Source organism: Amphibalanus amphitrite, unplaced genomic scaffold (genome assembly GCF_019059575.1).
Source record: "Amphibalanus amphitrite isolate SeventyFive unplaced genomic scaffold, NRLGWU_Aamphi_draft 000226F_arrow, whole genome shotgun sequence".
In the NCBI taxonomy this organism is placed as follows: domain Eukaryota; kingdom Metazoa; phylum Arthropoda; class Thecostraca; order Balanomorpha; family Balanidae; genus Amphibalanus; species Amphibalanus amphitrite.
In genome coordinates this window covers 228418-249251 of record NW_024881721.1, presented here as the reverse complement: position 1 = coordinate 249251, position 20834 = coordinate 228418, and the positions used below count along the sequence as shown (strand labels likewise).

At 52.2% G+C, this 20834-nt stretch overlaps 2 protein-coding genes across 8 annotated transcripts in view; one reads left to right on the top strand and one right to left on the bottom strand.

Annotated features, from left to right (window-relative positions):
• LOC122385633 (TBC1 domain family member 17-like) overlaps window positions 1-14137 on the top strand; it is a 101294-nt gene extending 87157 nt beyond the window's left edge. The window contains exons 2-14 of the mRNA XM_043374012.1: window positions 4390-4521; window positions 4935-5030; window positions 5278-5449; window positions 5828-6050; window positions 6433-6635; window positions 6960-7067; window positions 7296-7444; window positions 10209-10407; window positions 10797-10918; window positions 11342-11431; window positions 11659-11795; window positions 12188-12365; window positions 12746-14137. Of these exons, the coding sequence (XP_043229947.1) occupies window positions 4417-4521; window positions 4935-5030; window positions 5278-5449; window positions 5828-6050; window positions 6433-6635; window positions 6960-7067; window positions 7296-7444; window positions 10209-10407; window positions 10797-10918; window positions 11342-11431; window positions 11659-11795; window positions 12188-12365; window positions 12746-13033 (2070 nt within the window). The 5' untranslated portion in view covers window positions 4390-4416 and the 3' untranslated portion in view covers window positions 13034-14137. The remainder of the gene's footprint in view (window positions 1-4389; window positions 4522-4934; window positions 5031-5277; window positions 5450-5827; window positions 6051-6432; window positions 6636-6959; window positions 7068-7295; window positions 7445-10208; window positions 10408-10796; window positions 10919-11341; window positions 11432-11658; window positions 11796-12187; window positions 12366-12745) is intronic.
• Window positions 14138-14316: 179 nt separating this feature from the next.
• On the bottom strand, window positions 14317-18940 carry LOC122385672 (centrosomal protein 43-like). Of its 7 annotated transcripts, none has more exons than XM_043374117.1 (2): window positions 18922-18940; window positions 14317-15778 (listed from the first exon to the last, which is right to left on the bottom strand). In XM_043374117.1, exon 2 carries the CDS (start codon window positions 15732-15734, stop codon window positions 14820-14822), a length of 915 nt encoding a protein of 304 aa, XP_043230052.1. In that variant the 5' UTR covers window positions 15735-15778; window positions 18922-18940; the 3' UTR covers window positions 14317-14819. The 7 variants fall into 7 exon arrangements, with proteins under 7 accessions (XP_043230052.1, XP_043230053.1, XP_043230051.1 ...); XM_043374118.1 differs by lacking the exon at window positions 18922-18940 and adding an exon at window positions 16375-16399; XM_043374116.1 differs by lacking the exon at window positions 18922-18940 and adding an exon at window positions 16322-16348.
• Window positions 18941-20834: the final 1894 nt, after the last annotated feature.

Here is a 20834-nt window from a genome sequence, read left to right as displayed (position 1 = left end):
TTTTTTATTTTTATTTTTTATTTTTAGTCAGTATCTTACCTCTTAGCCACAACCACATTTACCAATTGTAAGCAAGTATATATGAATGTGCTATGTGTATATATGTTGTGGACGCTGAGTAATGAGTACTTACCAGGAACGTTATCAGGTAAGCAAATCGTTGTCAGTCCGACGAACTTGACCCTGGCGTCTAAAGGGTCTGTCCTTGACACTTCAGGCTTGTCAGGGGCACCAAAGTCCTTCCAGGGACACCACAAACCTGTCAGGGGCACCTACGGCCTTGTAGGGGCGCCACAGGCCCGCCAGGGGCACCACAGGCCTGCCAGGAAGCAGGGGCACCACAGGTCTAGCAAGTATACACGACAGGCCTGTCAGAGGCACAACGGGCCTGTTGGGCCCATGAGCACTCCTAGGGGCAGGGGCACCACAGTCCTTCCAGGGGCACCGCAGGCCTGTGAGGGGCACCAGCGGCCTAGCAGGGGCACCAGTCAACACAGGCCTGCCAGGGGCACCACAGACCTGCCAGGGGCACCAGAGGCCTGCCAGGAGCACCACCGACCTCGCAGGGGTAACTTGGGCCTGTCAGGGCCCAGGGGCACCACGGGCCTGTCGAGAGGCACTTCAGGCTTTTCAGGGGCACCATAGTCCTCTCAGGGCGCAGGGGTAGCAGGGGCACCAGAGGCCTGCCAGGGGCACTACAGGCCTAGCAAGGGCACCACTGGTCTATCAGGGGCACCACGAGCCTGTCATAGCCAGGCATCTCAGGCTTGTCAAGGCCCAGCGGCACCACAGGTCTGTGAGGGGCACCAGCGACCTAGCAGGGGCACCAGCGACCTAGCAGGGGCACCAGTCAACACAGGTCTGCCAGGGGCGCCACAGACCTGCCAGGGGCACCACAGACCTGCCAGGGGCACCAGAGGCCTGTCAGGGGCACCACCGGCCTCGCAGGGGCACCTTGGGCCTGTCAGGGGCACGACGGGCCTGCCGAGGGGCACTTCAGACTTTTCAGGGGCACCAGTCCTCTCCGGGCGCAGGGGCACCAGAGGCCTGCCAGGGGCACCAGCGGCCTAGCAAGGGCACCAGAGGCCTGCCAGGGGCACCAGCGGCCTAGCAAGGGCACCAGAGGCCTGCCAGGGGCACCACAGGCCTAACAAGGGCACCACGGGCCTGTCAGGGGCACCTCAGGCTTGTCAGGGCCCAGGGACACCACAGTCCTTCCAAGGGCACCGCAAGCCTGTCAGGGGCACCAGAGGCCTGCCAGGGGCACCACAGGCCTAGCAAGGGCACCTCTGGCCTGTCAGGGGCACCTCAGGCTTGTCAGGGCCCAGGGGCACCACAGTCCTTCCAGGGGCATTACAAGCCTGTCAGGGGCACCAGAGGCCTAGCAAGGGCACCACAGGCCTGCCATGGACACCACAGGCCTGCCAGGGGCACCACCGGCCTTGCAGGGGCGCCTCAGGCCTGTCAGGGGCACCACGTGCCTGCCGGGGACACTTCAGGCTTGTCAGGGGCGTTACAGTCCTGTCAGGGCCCAGGGGCACCAGGCCCGTGGTGTCCCTGCTAGGCCTGTGGTGCCCCTGTCAGGACTGTGATACCCCTGATAGGCCGGTGGTGCCCCTGGAAGGTCTTTGGGCCCCCGGGCCTCAAGGGGGGGGCCATGACCCATGTGACCCCCCCCTTGGATCCGCCCCTGGCTGAAGTCCTGTGCTGAGGCCCTGGCCCAGCCTCTTTCCTCACTGTTTAATAAGTCACTGGAAGCAGGCATGATACCAAAAGTATGGAAGGAAGCCACAGTGATTCCAATATTTAAAGGTGGAAGTAAGAAGAAACCAGGAAACTATAGACCCGTCAGTCTAACAAGCCAAGTATGTAAACTACTAGAGAGATTGATCAGAAGGAATATTACAGAGCACATGGAATCCAACCACATCATATCTGATCACCAACATGGATTTGTCAGAAAAAGGTCCTGTCAATCAAACTTAATGGAGACATTTGAAGACTGGACAAGTTTGATTGATGAAGGAAACGGTGTTGATGTGATCTACTTAGATTATCGCAAGGCCTTTGACACAGTACCGCATGAGAGACTGAAGGCAAAACTACATGGATATGGAATCAGGGGAAACATACTAAAGTGGATCTCTGAGTTCTTGAGAAACAGAACACAACGGGTGTCAGTAAACGGGAAGCTGTCGGACAGCATCAATGTCAGCAGTGGAGTGCCACAGGGATCGGTTTTAGGCCCAGTATTGTTTATACTGTTTGTCAATGAACTGCCAAGACTTGTCCGCAGCACAATGAAACTATATGCTGATGACACAAAGCTGTATCGACTGGTGTCAAGCAAGAAAGATGCAGAAGTGCTCCAATCTGACCTGGACACACTGGCCTGCTGGTCCGAGAAGTGGCTCTTACAGTTCAATGCGATGAAATGTAAAGTAATGCATTTTGGCACCAGAAATCCCAGAGAAAGGTATCATCTGAAACAACCAAATGGAGATGCATTGGAGCTTATTGAAACAGATGTGGAGAAAGACCTGGGAGTTTGGGTGTCTAGCTCGCTGAAGCCTACCTACCACTGCCTGAAGGCCAGTAACAAAGCCATGTCAGCACTGAAACTTCTTAAAATGACCTTTGACACCCTGACTACAACAAACTTCAAAACTTTGTACACTATATATATACGTCCTCACCTAGAACACTGTATTCAGGCAGTCGGTCCGCATATGGTACAAGACTTCAGGGCATTGGAGAAGGTACAGCGAAGAGCTACCAAGCTAGTACAGGGACTGAAGAACTTGACCTACAAGGAGAGACTGAGAAGACTGGATTTGCCAAGTGTCGAAGATAGAGTGAGGCGAGGAGACTTTATAGAGACATTCAAGCTGCTTTCAGGACACATCAATGTAAACCCAATGCAATTCTTCACCATGAACAATGACTGCCAAACAAGAGGCCACAGCAAGAAGCTGAAAGTCAAAAGATCGAAAACTGTTACAAGAGCAAAGTTCTTCTCAAATCGTATAATCCATGACTGGAACAAACTACCAGAAGATGTTGTACTGGCAAACAGCACTAACACTTTCAAGAACCGGCTTGACCAATTCATGGCGCAAACGGCTATACCCTAGATCCAATCAGTCCAGTATACCTACCTTATACCTGACGTGGGCACCGAATAGACACCCAGTCTACATCAGCCCATCCGATTAAACCTAAACCTAAACCTAATTTCCCTTGTGCAATTCAATATGGGGACATTCAAGGCAGTTACATTACCTACATGTTTTCATTCAAGGGTGATCAGGGCTGCGGAGTCGGAGTCGGAGTCGGAGTCGGTCGGAGTCGACAGTTGTGACCGGAGTCGGAGTCTGAGTCGGAGTCGATTTTAGAAACCCGAGCCGGAGTCGGAGTCGGCGTCACCGAAAATCTGTCGACTCCGCAGCCCTGCTAGGTCTGCGGAGTCGGAGTCGGGAGTTGGAGTCGGTCGGAGTCGACAATTCTGCCCGGAGACAGAGTCGGAGCTGGTTTTTGAAAGCCGGAGTCGGAGTCGCCAAAAATCCATAGACTCCGCAGCCCTGCCCTCATTCTTGTCTTGATAAGAGCTTAGGATCATTCTGTTGATGTGTCCTTGTCCTATAGTGATAGCAATAGGCAACTCAAGTCTGTTGGTAGAAATTCATTGACTGGTTTTCTTTTTACGTGATGTCTTTTGACATTTTGATAAATTTGTAATTCACATATCTCTGATGCAATTATGGTAATAGTTATTGGCCATTTACAATTTACACAATGCAAAAAAAAAAAACAATGCTCAGTCATCATGAACATCAGCAGGTGGTCATAAAGCAACTTCAACTTCAATCAACATCTTTTTTGCTGCCGCAAAGGAATTTTGAAACCATGGGTTGTGGAAATGATTTGTATTTAAAGAGTAGGTAACATATGATGACTTTCTAAAAATAACATTTCTTATCACTCTTTTATCCTATGAATTAATGTCTTATTGATAAAAAGTGACATCTGAGGCCAGTTTTACCAACAGAAAAATAGCTGCCTGCGGGAATCTTTTGCCTAAAGACCGTTTCACATACAGAGTGTAAACGTGATGGGCATGTAAGCGGATAGGCCTTTACTGTTTCATCCTGTATGTGAATTGTGAAGTGGTCTTTATGCAAAAAATTCTGGCAGGCAACTATTTTTCTGTTGGTAAAACGGGCCTCTGGAGTGATTGCTTTCATCTAAGCTGTTATGTGAATGACTCTTATGGCATCCAATGTGCATGCTCCTGGGCATTGTTCTGGTATCAAAATTTTAATGTTAACTTTGTACATTTAACATGTTCAGTTTATATTTCTTTTAATGATCCATGCTGTGCCACTTCAGAGCAATTGTCCTCAACCTGTCATCAAGATGTTGTCATCATCTTCTTCACCTGACATAGAAGAAAGAGATTCTCCAGATATGGATGAGGATTCAGGGCAAAAACAGGAGACCAAGGACCAGGCACCAGATAAGGTTATTTTGCTGGCACTGTATATTCTGTACATGTTCTTGAGGTTTTAAGCATATCTTGTCTTTTCATTTTTTAAAAATATTTTATATTCATTGCACAAAACTCATGTTTTATTATCTCTAACTTACCTTATCTGCATCGTGGTAGAAATGTGATGCCTAATTCACCTTATCTATATATCACCCTATCATACCTATGCTAGATTTTGTGCTAGATTCATGTCATTAAGGCCCTATACAGCATGTTTATGTTTGCTGGAGTGTAGACTTTTATTAGTGAGACCACATTGACATCTGACCTCTCACAGCCTTTGCTAGTTGAGTGTATTCTTATTGTCTTTTGTTAACTTGGCATGGTGACCCTTCTTCTGATTGACATTCAGATGTTATTTTTAATCATATATTTACATTTTCAGGGTGTTATCATCTTCTCCATTCCTGATGTGGCACTGGTTGGGTCACAGCCACACTCGAACAGAATTGTACCAGGATCACTCCATATTGTGGACAAGGTAAAAGAGGGCCGCTCTATGCAGATCAATGGGGGATAAAAAGAGCCTCAATACTTTGTAAATTACGCTGATTTGATATATCAGGTATTGGAATCTGTATTTTGCTGCTCATTGAACAAATTTATCCTGAAATTCTTATCTAGAAACTGGCAACAATTATTTTCATTAGTGACCCACATAATGAGCCCAAATGATTAGGCGACCAGGATTCATCAGCACCCCTTTGTGATCCTGTTTACATGCTCAGGGTCACGGCAAGTACATGCAGTGGCAGCGCTCGGACAGCCCGAGCCCGGAGCGGTCGGCGAACGGCGGCCGCGGCGAGCCGGCCGGGGCCGCCCGCAGTCCGGACCGCTCCGAGTGGGCGCTGCTCGAGCCCGCTGTCGGCTACCACCACAGTCGCGACAACGGCAAGGAAGGTGGGTGGATGGCGGCGCTCGGCGAGTCTGATATGGCTGGGGGTGTTTTGGTGTAGTCAAATTGTAATTTCTGCTGCCACTACATCACCATGCAGACTTCGCTTTTATGACAGTGAATGATATTCAATATTCATCATATTTAGTTAGTGATGTCAAACTCGTTAAAGTATGATCCTTTGGGTGAAGATATTTATTACCGGCCTAATCTATGCTACGTTTTTTTTCCTACAAAGTACTAATTTCACTAGTTAAACTCATTGCGATCGCGAAACAAACCGCTTTGTTCAGTCGGTGCGTCCGCTATTCAGTGCGATCAGCCCGTTTCCACCGTCGCTGCCGCTGTTCACTCACCCCCTCCCGTCTCTTCTTATCCCCCAGACTCAGTGTCCATGTCGCCGCCGGCCGCCGACTCTGCCGAGTTCCGTCCGCGACCGATCGAGGTCGACCTCTCGGAGATCCGCTCGCTGCGCGTCACGGAGCGCGGCACGCTCTGCGTGATCGTCCAGTCAGACGGCAGCACCACCAGTCCGCTGCGCTTCCCCAGCAGCGCGCACATGGACTCGTTTCTCGACATGGTGAACAGCGTCACGCCCATCGTCAGGTCAGTGAGTGCTGATGACATTCGGCGCAGCGGTCACAATGATGGCCGTGAAAAACTCACCGATGATTGTGACGATGACAGCCGTCTCTCAACTACGTCGGCTGGATAGTTTAGGACATTTAGGGGAGGACAGATAACAGCTCAGACTGCAGAGTCGATCAGTTATTGATCATCGCGGTTTTTCACTCCTACATATTTTGAGATTTGTTCATCATGCCTTATATTTCGTGATTTGTGTTTGAAATAGCTGTCTGCAGATGTTTTCAAGATGTCATTGCCTTATTTTGTGTGATGCGTTCTAGTTCCCCTCCACTCCTATCGCTAACATCACCGTGCATACATACATACGCCTCAATAACCGCTATGTGTGGTGCGCTCCTAGGTCGTGCAAGGACAAGGCGCTGTACCTGGCCGAAGAGCAGAGTCGGCCGGCGCGCGCCACCCAGGGCACCGTGGACACCCTGTACGGGTTCGCGCGCTTCTCCGAGCGACTGGTCGGTACTGGGATAAAGCTGGTGCGCGACTTCCACCAGGACCCGCGCGCCGCCACACTCACCGGCATCGGCAAGGTGGCCGAGATTGTCCGTGAGTAATTGGGGGATGAAGAGGTAACTGTGGGACCTTATCTGTCGATTTTGGACTCTGATGCATTGGAATTGGGGATCGATGAGTCGGAAATGGGGACACTGCTTTGCTCGTGCTGCCTAGTGTGCTTACACTTTTAACACTGATTTTTAACTACAAAATCTACTACTTATCTCAAAAGGCGACTTAGAAAGCATAAATATTCCAGTCGAGCTACCCAGTGACCCGTGACCGCTCATAGTTCGTACCGCCATGCGCATTGCGCAACTGTGCACTGTGCAGTGAATACAGGCACTAACAGAAAAACCATGCATTCGTCTCCAGTGAACCGCGGCCTGGAGGACCACAGACCCGAGGAGGCCATCGCCGACGCTCTCCGACAGCACAGCTTTGAACTGGAGCCGCCCCGGCTGCAGAGCACTCAGCACGAAGGTAGAAATATCATCATAGTGATCGGGAGGATTGACGTGGTTGTAGTTGGCTTAAAATGTAGTTTCAGTTGTATACTGTAAGTGTATAGCCTTGGCCGCCGCTGTTAAGTAATGCAGTTTATAATGGGATTGATGGTTCATAGGCACGAACAGATAATTTCGAGCCAAATAGAAATGGTATAAACGGGCGGCCCGGCGGCGTAAACCTGACCGCTTCCCGCTCGGCCAGGTTTCGAGGTGGTGACCGAGATCCGTCTCGGGGAGAAGCGCCCGGTGGCCCGCCAGAAGCCCCTCTCTCAGCAGGAGTGGGACGACGCGCACGACGTCGAGGGCCGCATCCCCGACCCAGACGCGTTGAGGAGGCGCATCTTCCACGGGGTAAGTCGGCACCAGATTCCAGGGGATGAGAGGGTGATGGCGCACTGAGAGCTCGGACTAACGCTTGATGGGTGTAAACTTATAGTATATAAGTTTTCAGTGTTATACACGTAGAAGTTTTATACACCCACCAACGTTTGTCCGAGCTCTCAGTAAGCCGACGTAAACGGTTGGCGTCTCACTGTGTAATGCTGGCGTTTCGGAAGTTGTTTATGAGAAGTGTTCAGCTGCTACTTTTTCCTCTGATATGTGCATGTTTGGCTGGAAACCTATCGTCAATTCTCGCTTGTTTGACATGTGATTGGTAGGTTAACATACCCGCGCTGTCTGATATTTGGAAGGTGTTTATGGATGATACTAGCTCATTTTATGCCAGGTTTAGGCTGGTAGACATGAGAGTGACTCAATCAGTTCATAGACTGGCCATGACCTAATTATTGTAGCCGTATGGAATTTGTTCACTAATTGCGCTGTTCTGAAATTGCCTCTTATGGCCTGGCCTGACCTGACCGATCTAACCTAACCCGATCGATCCGACTTACCCGACCTGACCTGACTTGATCCGACCTGACTTGGCTTGACCCGACCTGACCTGACCTGACTTCATCATCATCATCATCACGTTTATTAAGAAACAAAAGAATACACAAAATCAAGATAAGTAAGAACTGGTGCAAAAACACTCGAAACTCGAAAGTGCTTAATTCGAGGCACCAGCTCTGTTAAAAAACATACAAGCAAATAAACACATACACTAGGGTGGTCCATTTTGAAAAAGTTTCTAGGATCCGTCGGGCCGGGTCGGAATTCTTGTTGATACCATGACACAATGTTGTGTGCAAAATTTCATTCTGATCGGATAAAGTTATCCCGTCCCGCAAAGCGGTCAAAGTTTTCCCTATGTTAACAATAAGGGGATGGGCGATAATACGGATTCTCCCACTCAGTTCACATTTTTTACTCAATACGCACTCGCAGTCACTAAAAAAGAACAGCAAAGGAGAGAAACACATCAGAGTGGAATAGGCATTGGTGAAAATAGCATATCGGTACAGATTAAAAGACGAAGTCCACCACGCGAGCCATCCTAAACCAATCTCCCGCCCGGATGCAACGCCCAGTGAAGTTACGCTCCTCTACCTGAAGGAAGTGCTGTCATCTGTTCCTTGCCGTGCGCGATGGCGCTAAAAATTTGCCGCTGATGGATGGCAATAGTGCAGCACCCGGCTCCTGCAAAGTCGTTTACCACCCGTATATGTGTCGGTCGCCGACGAGCAGTGGTCAAGTCGTCATTGTACGACCCCTCGGCCGGGTCCACTTTGAGGAAATCGTGACTGGCCCCGAGGGCGGTGCCGAGACCAACATATGCAACGGACGCCAGCGAGCACCGCTCCACTGCGTCGAGTGCGACGTCGACGCGGGAGGGTTCTTCTATCTAAGCCGCTGCTGCATGGAGGTGGCGATCGCCTGCTTTTCCTCGACCGCCGTCCCGACGCCGAAGAAGGAGACCGATGGCCTTGAGACCTTGCCTATCACCTTTCCCGGTTACCTTCCGGTATCCGTGTGGTAAGCGGCGAGGGCCTTTGGGGAGGGCGATGTCAGTTCCCCATGCTGGGGTCGATCAATGGGCAGACAGTCAGGATGCTACCTACCTTGTGATGATTAAGGTGGTGAACCGGACCATCGTCCTCTTCTCGTGCTCGGTGAGCACGAGCTGGCAGAAGAGAATGATCTTGAGAGTGTTCATCACCTTTGCAATCCAAAGACCACGTTCTACATAAGGCAACCGGTTCCGGATGCTGGCCTCAAAATCACCGTCCATCACGACGATGGTGAACTGCACCACATCGCGGCAGTCATCCCGGGGCCGCTGCTTCATCAGCAACGCGCATCAGGTGGCGATCATCTTGTCGGCGAAATCGATTAAGTAATTGAGCGGGACACTCGTTCCGTGAGCTGCCACCACTTTACAAACCGCTTGAACGACGGGATCTCGGGAGCCCGGGGCCGGAAGATGGATGGTGAGTGCCAAGTGAAAGAGGCGCCCTGCACTTGCTCGTTCGTAAGAGACTGTTTCATCCAGCAAGGATTTGCTTTTTTCTGGCTGCCAAAACAAGCCACATTTTGGTGATTGAGCGTGTGCCTCTTGCAGCTGCAGCGGCGATCCCAAACGCAGGCAGAGCCACAATTAGCGTAATGCATATAGCACCTCCTGGCATATAGTGGCTTGCTACTGGCACTGGAGAACAGGAACTGCAACAGGAATTGTGGATTATCGTTCCTGTCTGTGGCTGATAGGAAGACTAGATCTATCATTGAGAAGGCTAGAGAGGGCTGGTGCGATTAGCAGGCAAGCTCATTGGTAGATAGCCGCTGGCACGACTGGGCAATGTTGAAAGACGAATATTCGCCCTATACTAAAGACTGGTACGTATAATGGAAACTTGCGGGACGGGAAAAAATCATCCGATCTTAATGGAATTTTGCACAGAAGCTTGTGCTATAGTATCGACAAGAATTCCGACCCGGCCCGATGAATCTGACGAACTTTATTTTTTACCATGTAGATGTGGACCACCCTAACATACACACATATACAAGAACTTAAAATGGACTTGATCTGACCTGACCTGGCTTGACCCGACCTGACCTGACCTGACTTGACCCGACCTGACCTGGGCAGCAGGGATAGGAAGTGTAGCCGCAGCTGCCTGCCTCTGCTCCCACATATTGAGTGGCAACCTGACTCGAACCTGATCGGCAGGGCGTGGAGCCGCAGCTGCGCGCCTCCGTGTGGCCGTTCCTGCTGGACTGCGAGCGGCCCGAGCTGACGACCGAGGAGCGGCGGGCGGCGCGGGACCAGCGACGCGACGACTACTTCCGGATGAAGCTGCAGTGGGCGTCCATGTCGGAGAAGCAGCTGACGAGGTTCACCGGCCTGCGAGACCGACGCGCGCTGGTCGGTGAGTGGAGCTAGCGTCGACCCGTCGCGGCTGCGGGACGCCGACCTGGTGGCTGCCTTGGAGGCCGGCTACCTTCGCCATAGGGAGCCTTTTGGCTATGGTCCTCCGTAAGGAGGTCCCAGGGGGACAAACAACAACAGCTAGCGACCACCGGTGTAGGGGAGGGCTGTGGAGTGTGGAAAGATGGGCGTTAAAACAGTGGGGGAGTATTAGGAGAGGCGTGATGTCGCCTGGCATAGATGTAAGTTAGCATCCAAGCAGGTGTTATGCTTCACCTCTGTCCAATATCCAAACTAGCCTCATGTAGTGTATGGTCATGTTCAGTCTGCTTTGTGCGCGTATCAGCTGAGTTTTTGTTCTGATCTTCCCCCTTTTCTGTCTGCGTGCAGAAAAGGACGTGACTCGGACGGACCGCGGCGAGGCCTTCTTTTCCGGCACGTCCAACATCACGCTGCTGCACGACATCCTCGTCACCTACTGCATGTACAACTTCGACCTCGGATATGTTCAGGTGGGCCACTGTCCTCGGCATTCCGCCGTCCTCATCCCGCGTTGCGCTCAGCAGCTCATCCGCGTTGCGCTCAGGAAAATCTGGACAGGAGCGCGTTGCGCTCCTGTCCAGATTTTCTGGTAAACTTATCGTCGTTATTATGTGCGCTCCCCAGTCCTCGACGGCCACCTGACGTCGATTTCATATCGCAGAGTTACTTCGGTTGATGAGCTGCGTAGCTTTGGTGCCCTCACACCCGAAATAATTGTCGGTCGTCACAATTTTTGTCACACTCACGACTTTGGGTATGTAACGGTTGTTGCTGCGCCTGATTTACGAAACCTCTGAAATAATTTAATCTCAATAGTGTGCAGCCGGGACTGTTCTCGTTGTGCTAGCCGTGAGTCGACAGCCGGCTTGTGACTTAATTGTGCTCTGTTTCAGGGCATGTCGGACCTTCTCAGTCCGATTCTGTTCGTGGTGAAGGACGAGGTGGACGCCTTCTGGTGCTTTGTTGGCTTCATGGAACGAGTGGTAAGACCATCTGAAATTTCCCTATGGTGCTGACGCGCTTTGCGCCTTTCCTGCTGTAATCTGCCTTTTGATTTTATTTCCGTAAAGTCAAGAGAACATAAGTAAGCAATTTGTATCTGCATTCTGCATTCTGTTATCTTCACTCCATCTATGATAATTCAGTACTGTGGTATTGAATATTATTTAACAGGTTCATATGCTTACGACCCTGCTTCGCGCTGTTACAGTGCGGTAATTTCGAGCTGACCCAGAAGGGAATGGAGCAGCAGTTCTCGGACCTGCACGCGCTTCTACAGGTGTACGACCCGACCTTATGCTCGTACCTGGACCGGAACGAGTCCAGCCAGATGTCGTTCACGTTCAGGTCAGTGCCCAGTCGATCGTTGGAGGCTGTTCGGCGAAACGGAAAGTTTTGCATTGCAATTAAATGACGGGAGTAGCGTTTAAACCGTTGCTTATTACCGCGGTAGGCTAATGGCGGATAAGTGTACGAGTACATACATTGCGGATGTACCACGTGTTTCGTTCACAGACGGTGATGGCTGAATTGGCTTTCTTCCTACAGTTATTCTTCCTGTAGTTATTTCCCCAATTCTCCCCCAATACGATGGTGACTGATGGTTTTCGTTATGCATAGGTGATAACCGTTCGCTGCCCGCTGGGTTTGCTGACTAGCTGCTGATGTTTACTCCTATCATGGATCAGATAATAGTATTATCTCATCCATGCTATTGTCTTACCCCTACCGCCTCCCAGGTGGCTGCTGGTATGGTTTAAGCGCGAGCTGGACTGGCCCGACATCCAGCGACTGTGGGAGGTGCTGTGGACCGGCCTGCCCTGCTCCAACTTTGTACTGCTGGTGGCGCTGGCAGTGCTCGTCCAACAAAGGTCGACCATCATAGAGTCCGAGCTGGGGTTCTCGGCCATCGTCAAGGTATGACATCACGACTCTATGACCGAATTTCACTTGGTGGTACAAAAACTGCTGAAGTTCTAGCGCTCCATATTCTGGTGTGATGTCGGTAGCTTACCGAGTAAGCTCAGCGAGTTACGGATTGAGATTGATTTTCCCCGAAACTTGACTGTGCCTTTTCCCGATTATTTGACGTTATGCCCCGAGTAAAACTAAAAGCTACGATGATTTGTCAAGATCCCGTATGTCTTCTCCCTGCCTTGTTGCATCACTCTGCCGTCCAAAGGCAAAAACGCATATGTCGGGTGATGACCTGACCCGACATATGCGCTTTTGCCTTTGGACGGCAGCACTGTGTACCTATGGCCCATTGCGTCTGAATTTCTTCCTGTCCTTTCCAGCACATCAACGATCTATCAATGCACATCGACCTGGAGTCGAGTCTGAAGCTGGCGGAGACCATCTACGGCCAGTTCCGGGACGGCAGTCGGGTGCCGGCGCCTGTACTCCGTATCCTGGACCTTCCTGTGCCGCCCGAGTCGGAGGCGGGCTCCAGTCCGCCGGCCGGCTCTGCCCCGGCCGCCGCCGGCGCCGACTCTTCTCCCGCCGGCGGCCAGCGCAGCCACGACAGCAGTGTCAGTGAGGACGAGCGCAGCTACGAGATAGCGCTGGCCTCGCAGTATATGTGATTGGGGAGCGGACTGTGAGACGCAACATGACACCGCGTGGTGTCGATTTCAAGGAGGGATGCGTTTCGTACAGTGATGATGAGTAAGAGCGTTCGGATGTGGCGCTGGTAGATAACTGTTGGTTGTTGGTGGCTGGATGGTCACTTGACGAAGCGGTCATGGACAGGCCCCGATCGACTTTGGAGGCACATGCGCGGAGCACAGGGGATTATATGTAGCGTCGGGCAACGTTTCATGTACATGTACCGTGGGAGACCGGAATTGCACAGAATCTGGATGAATGGGGTCAATCTCGCATATGTGGCCTATCAGGCCTGCCTTCCGGTCGCTTATCCCGTGTCGCGTGAATTTGTGCGAGCTGATAACGTATCTCAAGACGATCCGCACAGATCAAGGAGCTCGAAGATGCATGCGACGCGAAGACGAACGATGGGCGCCTGGATGTTGTGCGCGGAAATCCCGGTTGTATGCTCGGTGATACTTAAGGCTATGAGGTCATGACGCCAGGGTGGTCAGTTGACTCAAATGTTTATACAGTCGGTCTGTAGTCAGTCTGACTCGGGCCTCGCTCGAACACGTCGCGCTCCGCGAGAGTTGTTGCGTATAGTACAAGATGGAGTGTGGCGAGGACGACATCGCCGTCTTTTGATAATGCGTTATGTGTTACGGTTATGTTTCAGCCTTGTGCGTCGTTTATATAGTACCGCATATCTTCCAGTATGTTTATCAGATCCGGACAGTCCAGGTCAGGGTGCTGTTGTGTTGCATGTCGCGCTCAGCAAGCCGGTGGAAAGTCTGCTTTAAAGCCGTCCTACTTACCCGCTGTGTCGTCGGCCCGAGTCCGCTCTCCGTTGCTGCCCCCGCTGCGTTGTCTGAATACCGCTGGCGCCGCGCTGTCTCGCTGCACATGCACTGGTAGCCCCGCCCGCTGCTCTGTGGGGCCGGTCGGTCATACTGACCGCTGAACAGGGCAGAGCCGCGATATTCGCCGGACCGGCGGACCCACGAGTCGCCGCTGGAGCGATTGGACGACGCCTGTCAATGTTGAGGGTCTGTTGTGAAGATCGTATTTTCGTATCTTGATGCAATATACTGTAAATGGCACGTGAGTTGTGCGTTGGCCAGAGGTGTGGGTGACTGGGTCGGTTATTGATAGTAGGCTGCAGCGCTGGTTCGGATAGGATTGTCAGCGCAACGTTACCGTTAGGTGAAATCGCATTCCAATACCCGTAATTGTCATGCGTATGTACGATAACTGTCATTCTGCATCGACCAACTAATTCTAAGCACATCAAACTTGTTTATTGACACACATTATGATGATGAAGTGAGATAGAACGGATGATGTCCAGCACTCGAACTATTTACAAATGTCCGTTGAATGACGGCGGCAGCACACTTCTCGAATCTACATTCCACAGCCGCAGTTACAGAGACAGCGCGATATGGTATGGCACAGAACACCGCATGAACGCGCGTCACCAAGATGCGTGGACGGACTATGTTTTGACGGATCATGTCCACAGACTGACGCAGATGCCGTGGGTCCTCGGGGGTAAGAAAAACCGACAGTTCGTCTCAAACAAGGACCATCAATGAGCTCCATTCACTCACGTCCATCGCTGACAAGCATTCATTCCGTCGATCATACCACAGTTGTCGGTTGTTCTGTCCTGGACCCGTCACAGCACGCCTCGATATGAGCAGTTTCAAGGTTCCGCAACCATGGACGGATCGCGCCAATGTCTGTCCATGGAGTGATGAAGAGCCTATTCATCACCTGCCGCTACATGTTCTCGATGACGTCAGCCTGCAAGTCTGCCGTTGATTTTATGGACACGTCGTCAGTGAGGCCATCCGACTGTAGTTCGGAGAGGATCGAGTCGCCGCCCAGGTCCAGGTCCTCGGAGATGCTGCCGTCGGTCGCGTCCCGCTCCGGCTCGGCAGGCGGCTTCTCGGCGGGAGCGGGGGCGGCGGAGAGACTCGGCAGCTGGCCGTGCCGGAGCGGCGGCAGCGTGCCGCGGCCGGTCAGCGGGGGCAGCTCACCCACCGGCCGTGCGGCGGGCAGGGACGGCGGCGGCGGCTCGGCGGTGGGCCGCGACACACCCAGGCTGCGCACCTTCGGCAGACTGTCGAAGAACGAGTCCTCTTCGTCGGATGCCGAGGCGGAGCCGCTGCCGGCGGCCGGGCCAGAGTCGGCGGCCGAGGCCGGCTCCGGGTCGGGGGTCGGTGCGGCGCCCGTGCTGGTGCCGGTGGCCGGCGGGGACGTCGTAGCTCCGCCGCCGCTGGCGCCGCTGTGGGCCTCCAACAGCGCGACCAGCACTGGCTCGTGCTCGGTCGGGCTGAGACCCAGCGCCGCCGCCAGCCGCGGCCGCTCCTCCCGCCAGCCAGCCACTGACTCCAGCTCAGCATCCAGCACAGACAATGTACAGTCCAGCTGGAGGCAGGCCAGAAGCTCTCGCACCAGTGCCAGACAGCGCCTGCCGACTGGGCGCCCAGCTACGCTCAGCAGTGCCTCGCTTTGAAAGCGGGATGACTGGTCACCGCTACCTGAGCCCGCTGTTTCATCTAAAGCCAAGAACACACTGGCCCGCAGCTGAGCCCGTAGTTTGGGCAGCACCCCATTGTTCTCCAGAGCCTCAGTGACTAGGTCACGCAGCTCCACCTCACACTCATCCTCGGCCATCAGGCTGCTGCTCATGGTGATGAGCGTTAGTGCTGGCTGGTCTCACACTGATTAAGTGCCTGTGAAAGACAGACAGTGAAGTCAATCCTTATGCAAATCTGTCCATGTGATGGTAACCGTCATGAGCATCCAGTCTTCAGATATTAGTTAATTTGTGTAATACAAACATAATTTGCTAGAGAAAACAAGTGATAACATTCAAAAATTGGTACCAATCAAAGTTTCCAATTAAATGAAATAAGATTGGGCTGATTTTATTTCAAATTCTGAACGATGAGAACGCTGTGACGCTGGGTTTCAAACGTGATTGCTCAAAGCTTATCATTATAAGAATGAAAGCAGTTGAACAGCATGAAAAATAAATAAAAATACTTCAAACCAAAAGCCAATAGCACAAAAGCACACCGTAGCAGCCGAAGATTTGAAGAGGAGTATATTTGCACTTTAGTATATAGGGCCCTGAACAAAAATGGAAAATTTATCAGCTTTGTATCCAGTTCAGCCAGTTCAGCGCCGAATTCTATAAATCACTTCTAAATATTCAACGCCTCTCAAAACTCGTGAAAACTGAGACAGCGCAGCACGACGGCTCGAGAGCGCACACAACAAAAGCAATCAAAAGAATGTCCGTGAAGTTAGCGTCAGCAACAGCAACGAATACAGCGTCGGATTCAGAATCGCTTAAAAAACACATATTTGGTCAATTGGGGGACGGGGAGCAAGAATATGACCTTTATTTGGCCCTAGCTCTTACCCCTTACCCCTTAATCGGCCCTTAAATGAAGGGGCGCGTCAAAAATGCCTCAAGGGTTCGTCTGATCGCCCAAATAAGGGTCGCAATCGATTCCTCGGGTCAATATCTAGCCGCAGCCTCGGGTTCCAGATGTGTGCAACTTACCCCTTACCCCTTAATCGGCCCTTAAAGGAAGGGGCGCGTCAAAAGTGCCTCAAGAGTTCGTCTGATCGCCAAAATAAGGGTCGCAATCGATTCCTCGGGTCAATATCTAGCCGCAGCCTCGGGTTCCAGATGTGTGCAACTTACCCCTTACCCCTTAATCGGCCCTTAAAGGAAGGGGCGCGTCAAAAGTGCCTCAAGAGTTCGTCTGATCGCCAAAATAAGGGTCGCAATCGATTCCTCGGGTCAATATCTAGCCGCAGCCTCGGGTTCCAGATGTGTGCAACTTACCCCTTACCCCTTAATCGGCCCTTAAAGGAAGGGGCGCGTCAAAAGTGCCTCAAGGGTTCGTCTGATCGCCAAAATAAGGGTCGCAATCGATTCCTCGGGTCAATATCTAGCCGCAGCCTCGGGTTCCAGATGTGTGCAACTTACCCCTTACCCCTTAATCGGCCCTTAAAGGAAGGGGCGCGTCAAAAGTGCCTCAAGGGTTCGTCTGATCGCCAAAATAAGGGTCGCAATCGATTCCTTGGGTCAATATCTAGCCGCAGCCTCGGGTTCCAGATGTGTGCAACTTACCCCTTACCCCTTAATCGGCCCTTAAAGGAAGGGGCGCGTCAAAAGTGCCTCAAGGGTTCGTCTGATCGCCAAAATAAGGGTCGCAATCGATTCCTCGGGTCAATATCTAGCCGCAGCCTCGGGTTCCAGATGTGTGCAACTTACCCCTTACCCCTTAATCGGCCCTTAAAGGAAGGGGCGCGTCAAAAGTGCCTCAAGGGTTCGTCTGATCGCCAAAATAAGGGTCGCAATCGATTCCCCGGGTCAATATCTAGCCGCAGCCTCGGGTTCCAGATGTGTGCAACTTACCCCTTACCCCTTAATCGGCCCTTAAAGGAAGGGGCGCGTCAAAAGTGCCTCAAGGGTTCGTCTGATCGCCAAAATAAGGGTCGCAATCGATTCCTCGGGTCAATATCTAGCCGCAGCCTCGGGTTCCAGATGTGTGCAACTTACCCCTTACCCCTTAATCGGCCCTTAAAGGAAGGGGCGCGTCAAAAGTGCCTCAAGAGTTCGTCTGATCGCCAAAATAAGGATCGCAATCGATTCCTCGGGTCAATATCTAGCCGCAGCCTCGGGTTCCAGATGTGTGCAACTTACCCCTTACCCCTTAATCGGCCCTTAAAGGAAGGGGCGCGTCAAAAGTGCCTCAAGAGTTCGTCTGATCGCCAAAATAAGGGTCGCAATCGATTCCTCGGGTCAATATCTAGCCGCAGCCTCGGGTTCCAGATGTGTGCAACTTACCCCTTACCCCTTAATCGGCCCTTAAAGGAAGGGGCGCGTCAAAAGTGCCTCAAGGGTTCGTCTGATCGCCAAAATAAGGGTCGCAATCGATTCCTCGGGTCAATATCTAGCCGCAGCCTCGGGTTCCAGATGTGTGCAACTTACCCCTTACCCCTTAATCGGCCCTTAAAGGAAGGGGCGCGTCAAAAGTGCCTCAAGGGTTCGTCTGATCGCCAAAATAAGGGTCGCAATCGATTCCTCGGGTCAATATCTAGCCGCAGCCTCGGGTTCCAGATGTGTGCAACTTACCCCTTACCCCTTAATCGGCCCTTAAAGGAAGGGGCGCGTCAAAAGTGCCTCAAGGGTTCGTCTGATCGCCAAAATAAGGGTCGCAATCGATTCCTCGGGTCAATATCTAGCCGCAGCCTCGGGTTCCAGATGTGTGCAACTTACCCCTTACCCCTTAATCGGCCCTTAAAGGAAGGGGCGCGTCAAAAGTGCCTCAAGGGTTCGTCTGATCGCCAAAATAAGGGTCGCAATCGATTCCTCGGGTCAATATCTAGCCGCAGCCTCGGGTTTCAGATGTGTGCAACTTACCCCTTACCCCTTAATCGGCCCTTAAACGAAGGGGCGCGTCAAAAGTGCCTCAAGGGTTCGTCGGATCGCCAAAATAAGGGTCGCAATCGATTCCTCGGGTCAATATCTAGCCGCAGCCTCGGGTTCCAGATGTGTGCAACTTACCCCTTACCCCTTAATCGGCCCTTAAAGGAAGGGGCGCGTCAAAAGTGCCTCAAGGGTTCGTCTGATCGCCAAAATAAGGGTCGCAATCGATTCCTCGGGTCAATATCTAGCCGCAGCCTCGGGTTCCAGATGTGTGCAACTTACCCCTTACCCCTTAATCGGCCCTTAAATGAAGGGGCGCGTCAAAGGTGCCTCAAGGGTTCGTCTGATCGCCAAAATAAGGGTCGCAATCGATTCCTCGGGTCAATATCTAGCCGCAGCCTCGGGTTCCAGATGTGTGCAACTTACCCCTTACCCCTTAATCGGCCCTTAAAGGAAGGGGCGCGTCAAAAGTGCCTCAAGGGTTCGTCTGATCGCCAAAATAAGGGTCGCAATCGATTCCTTGGGTCAATATCTAGCCGCAGCCTCGGGTTCCAGATGTGTGCAACTTACCCCTTACCCCTTAATCGGCCCTTAAAGGAAGGGGCGCGTCAAAAGTGCCTCAAGGGTTCGTCTGATCGCCAAAATAAGGGTCGCAATCGATTCCTCGGGTCCATATCTAGCCGCAGCCTCGGGTTCCAGATGTGTGCAACTTACCCCTTACCCCTTAATCGGCCCTTAAAGGAAGGGGCGCGTCAAAAGTGCCTCAAGGGTTCGTCTGATCGCCAAAATAAGGGTCGCAATCGATTCCTCGGGTCAATATCTAGCCGCAACCTCGGGTTCCAGATGTGTGCAACTTACCCCTTACCCCTTAATCGGCCCTTAAAGGAAGGGGCGCGTCAAAAGTGCCTCAAGGGTTCGTCTGATCGCCAAAATAAGGGTCGCAATCGATTCCTCGGGTCAATATCTAGCCGCAGCCTCGGGTTTCAGATGTGTGCAACTTACCCCTTACCCCTTAATCGGCCCTTAAAGGAAGGGGCGCGTCAAAAGTGCCTCAAGGGTTCGTCTGATCGCCAAAATAAGGGTCGCAATCGATTCCTTGGGTCAATATCTAGCCGCAGCCTCGGGTTCCAGATGTGTGCAACTTACCCCTTACCCCTTAATCGGCCCTTAAAGGAAGGGGCGCGTCAAAAGTGCCTCAAGGGTTCGTCTGATCGCCAAAATAAGGGTCGCAATCGATTCCCCGGGTCAATATCTAGCCGCAGCCTCGGGTTCCAGATGTGTGCAACTTACCCCTTACCCCTTAATCGGCCCTTAAAGGAAGGGGCGCGTCAAAAGTGCCTCAAGAGTTCGTCTGATCGCCAAAATAAGGGTCGCAATCGATTCCTCGGGTCAATATCTAGCCGCAGCCTCGGGTTCCAGATGTGTGCAACTTACCCCTTACCCCTTAATCGGCCCTTAAAGGAAGGGGCGCGTCAAAAGTGCCTCAAGGGTTCGTCTGATCGCCAAAATAAGGGTCGCAATCGATTCCTCGGGTCAATATCTAGCCGCAGCCTCGGGTTCCAGATGTGTGCAACTTACCCCTTACCCCTTAATCGGCCCTTAAAGGAAGGGGCGCGTCAAAAGTGCCTCAAGGGTTCGTCTGATCGCCAAAATAAGGGTCGCAATCGATTCCTCGGGTCAATATCTAGCCGCAGCCTCGGGTTCCAGATGTGTGCAACTTACCCCTTACCCCTTAATCGGCCCTTAAAGGAAGGGGCGCGTCAAAAGTGCCTCAAGGGTTCGTCTGATCGCCAAAATAAGGGTCGCAATCGATTCCTCGGGTCAATATCTAGCCGCAGCCTCGGGTTCCAGATGTGTGCAACTTACCCCTTACCCCTTAATCGGCCCTTAAACGAAGGGGCGCGTCAAAAGTGCCTCAAGGGTTCGTCGGATCGCCAAAATAAGGGTCGCAATCGATTCCTCGGGTCAATATCTAGCCGCAGCCTCGGGTTCCAGATGTGTGCAACTTACCCCTTACCCCTTAACCGGCCCTTAAAGGAAGGGGCGCGTCAAAAGTGCCTCAAGGGTTCGTCTGATCGCCAAAATAAGGGTCGCAATCGATACCTCGGGTCAATATCTAGCCGCAGCCTCGGGTTCCAGATGTGTGCAACTTACCCCTTACCCCTTAATCGGCCCTTAAATGAAGGGGCGCGTCAAAGGTGCCTCAAGGGTTCGTCTGATCGCCAAAATAAGGGTCGCAATCGATTCCTCGGGTCAATATCTAGCCGCAGCCTCGGGTTCCAGATGTGTGCAACTTACCCCTTACCCCTTAATCGGCCCTTAAAGGAAGGGGCGCGTCA

Coding starts and splice junctions, on each gene's coding strand:
- LOC122385672 (XM_043374117.1), bottom strand. CDS start 15,734: ATGAGCAGCAGCCTGATGGCCGAGGATGAGTGTGAGGTGGAGCTGCGT.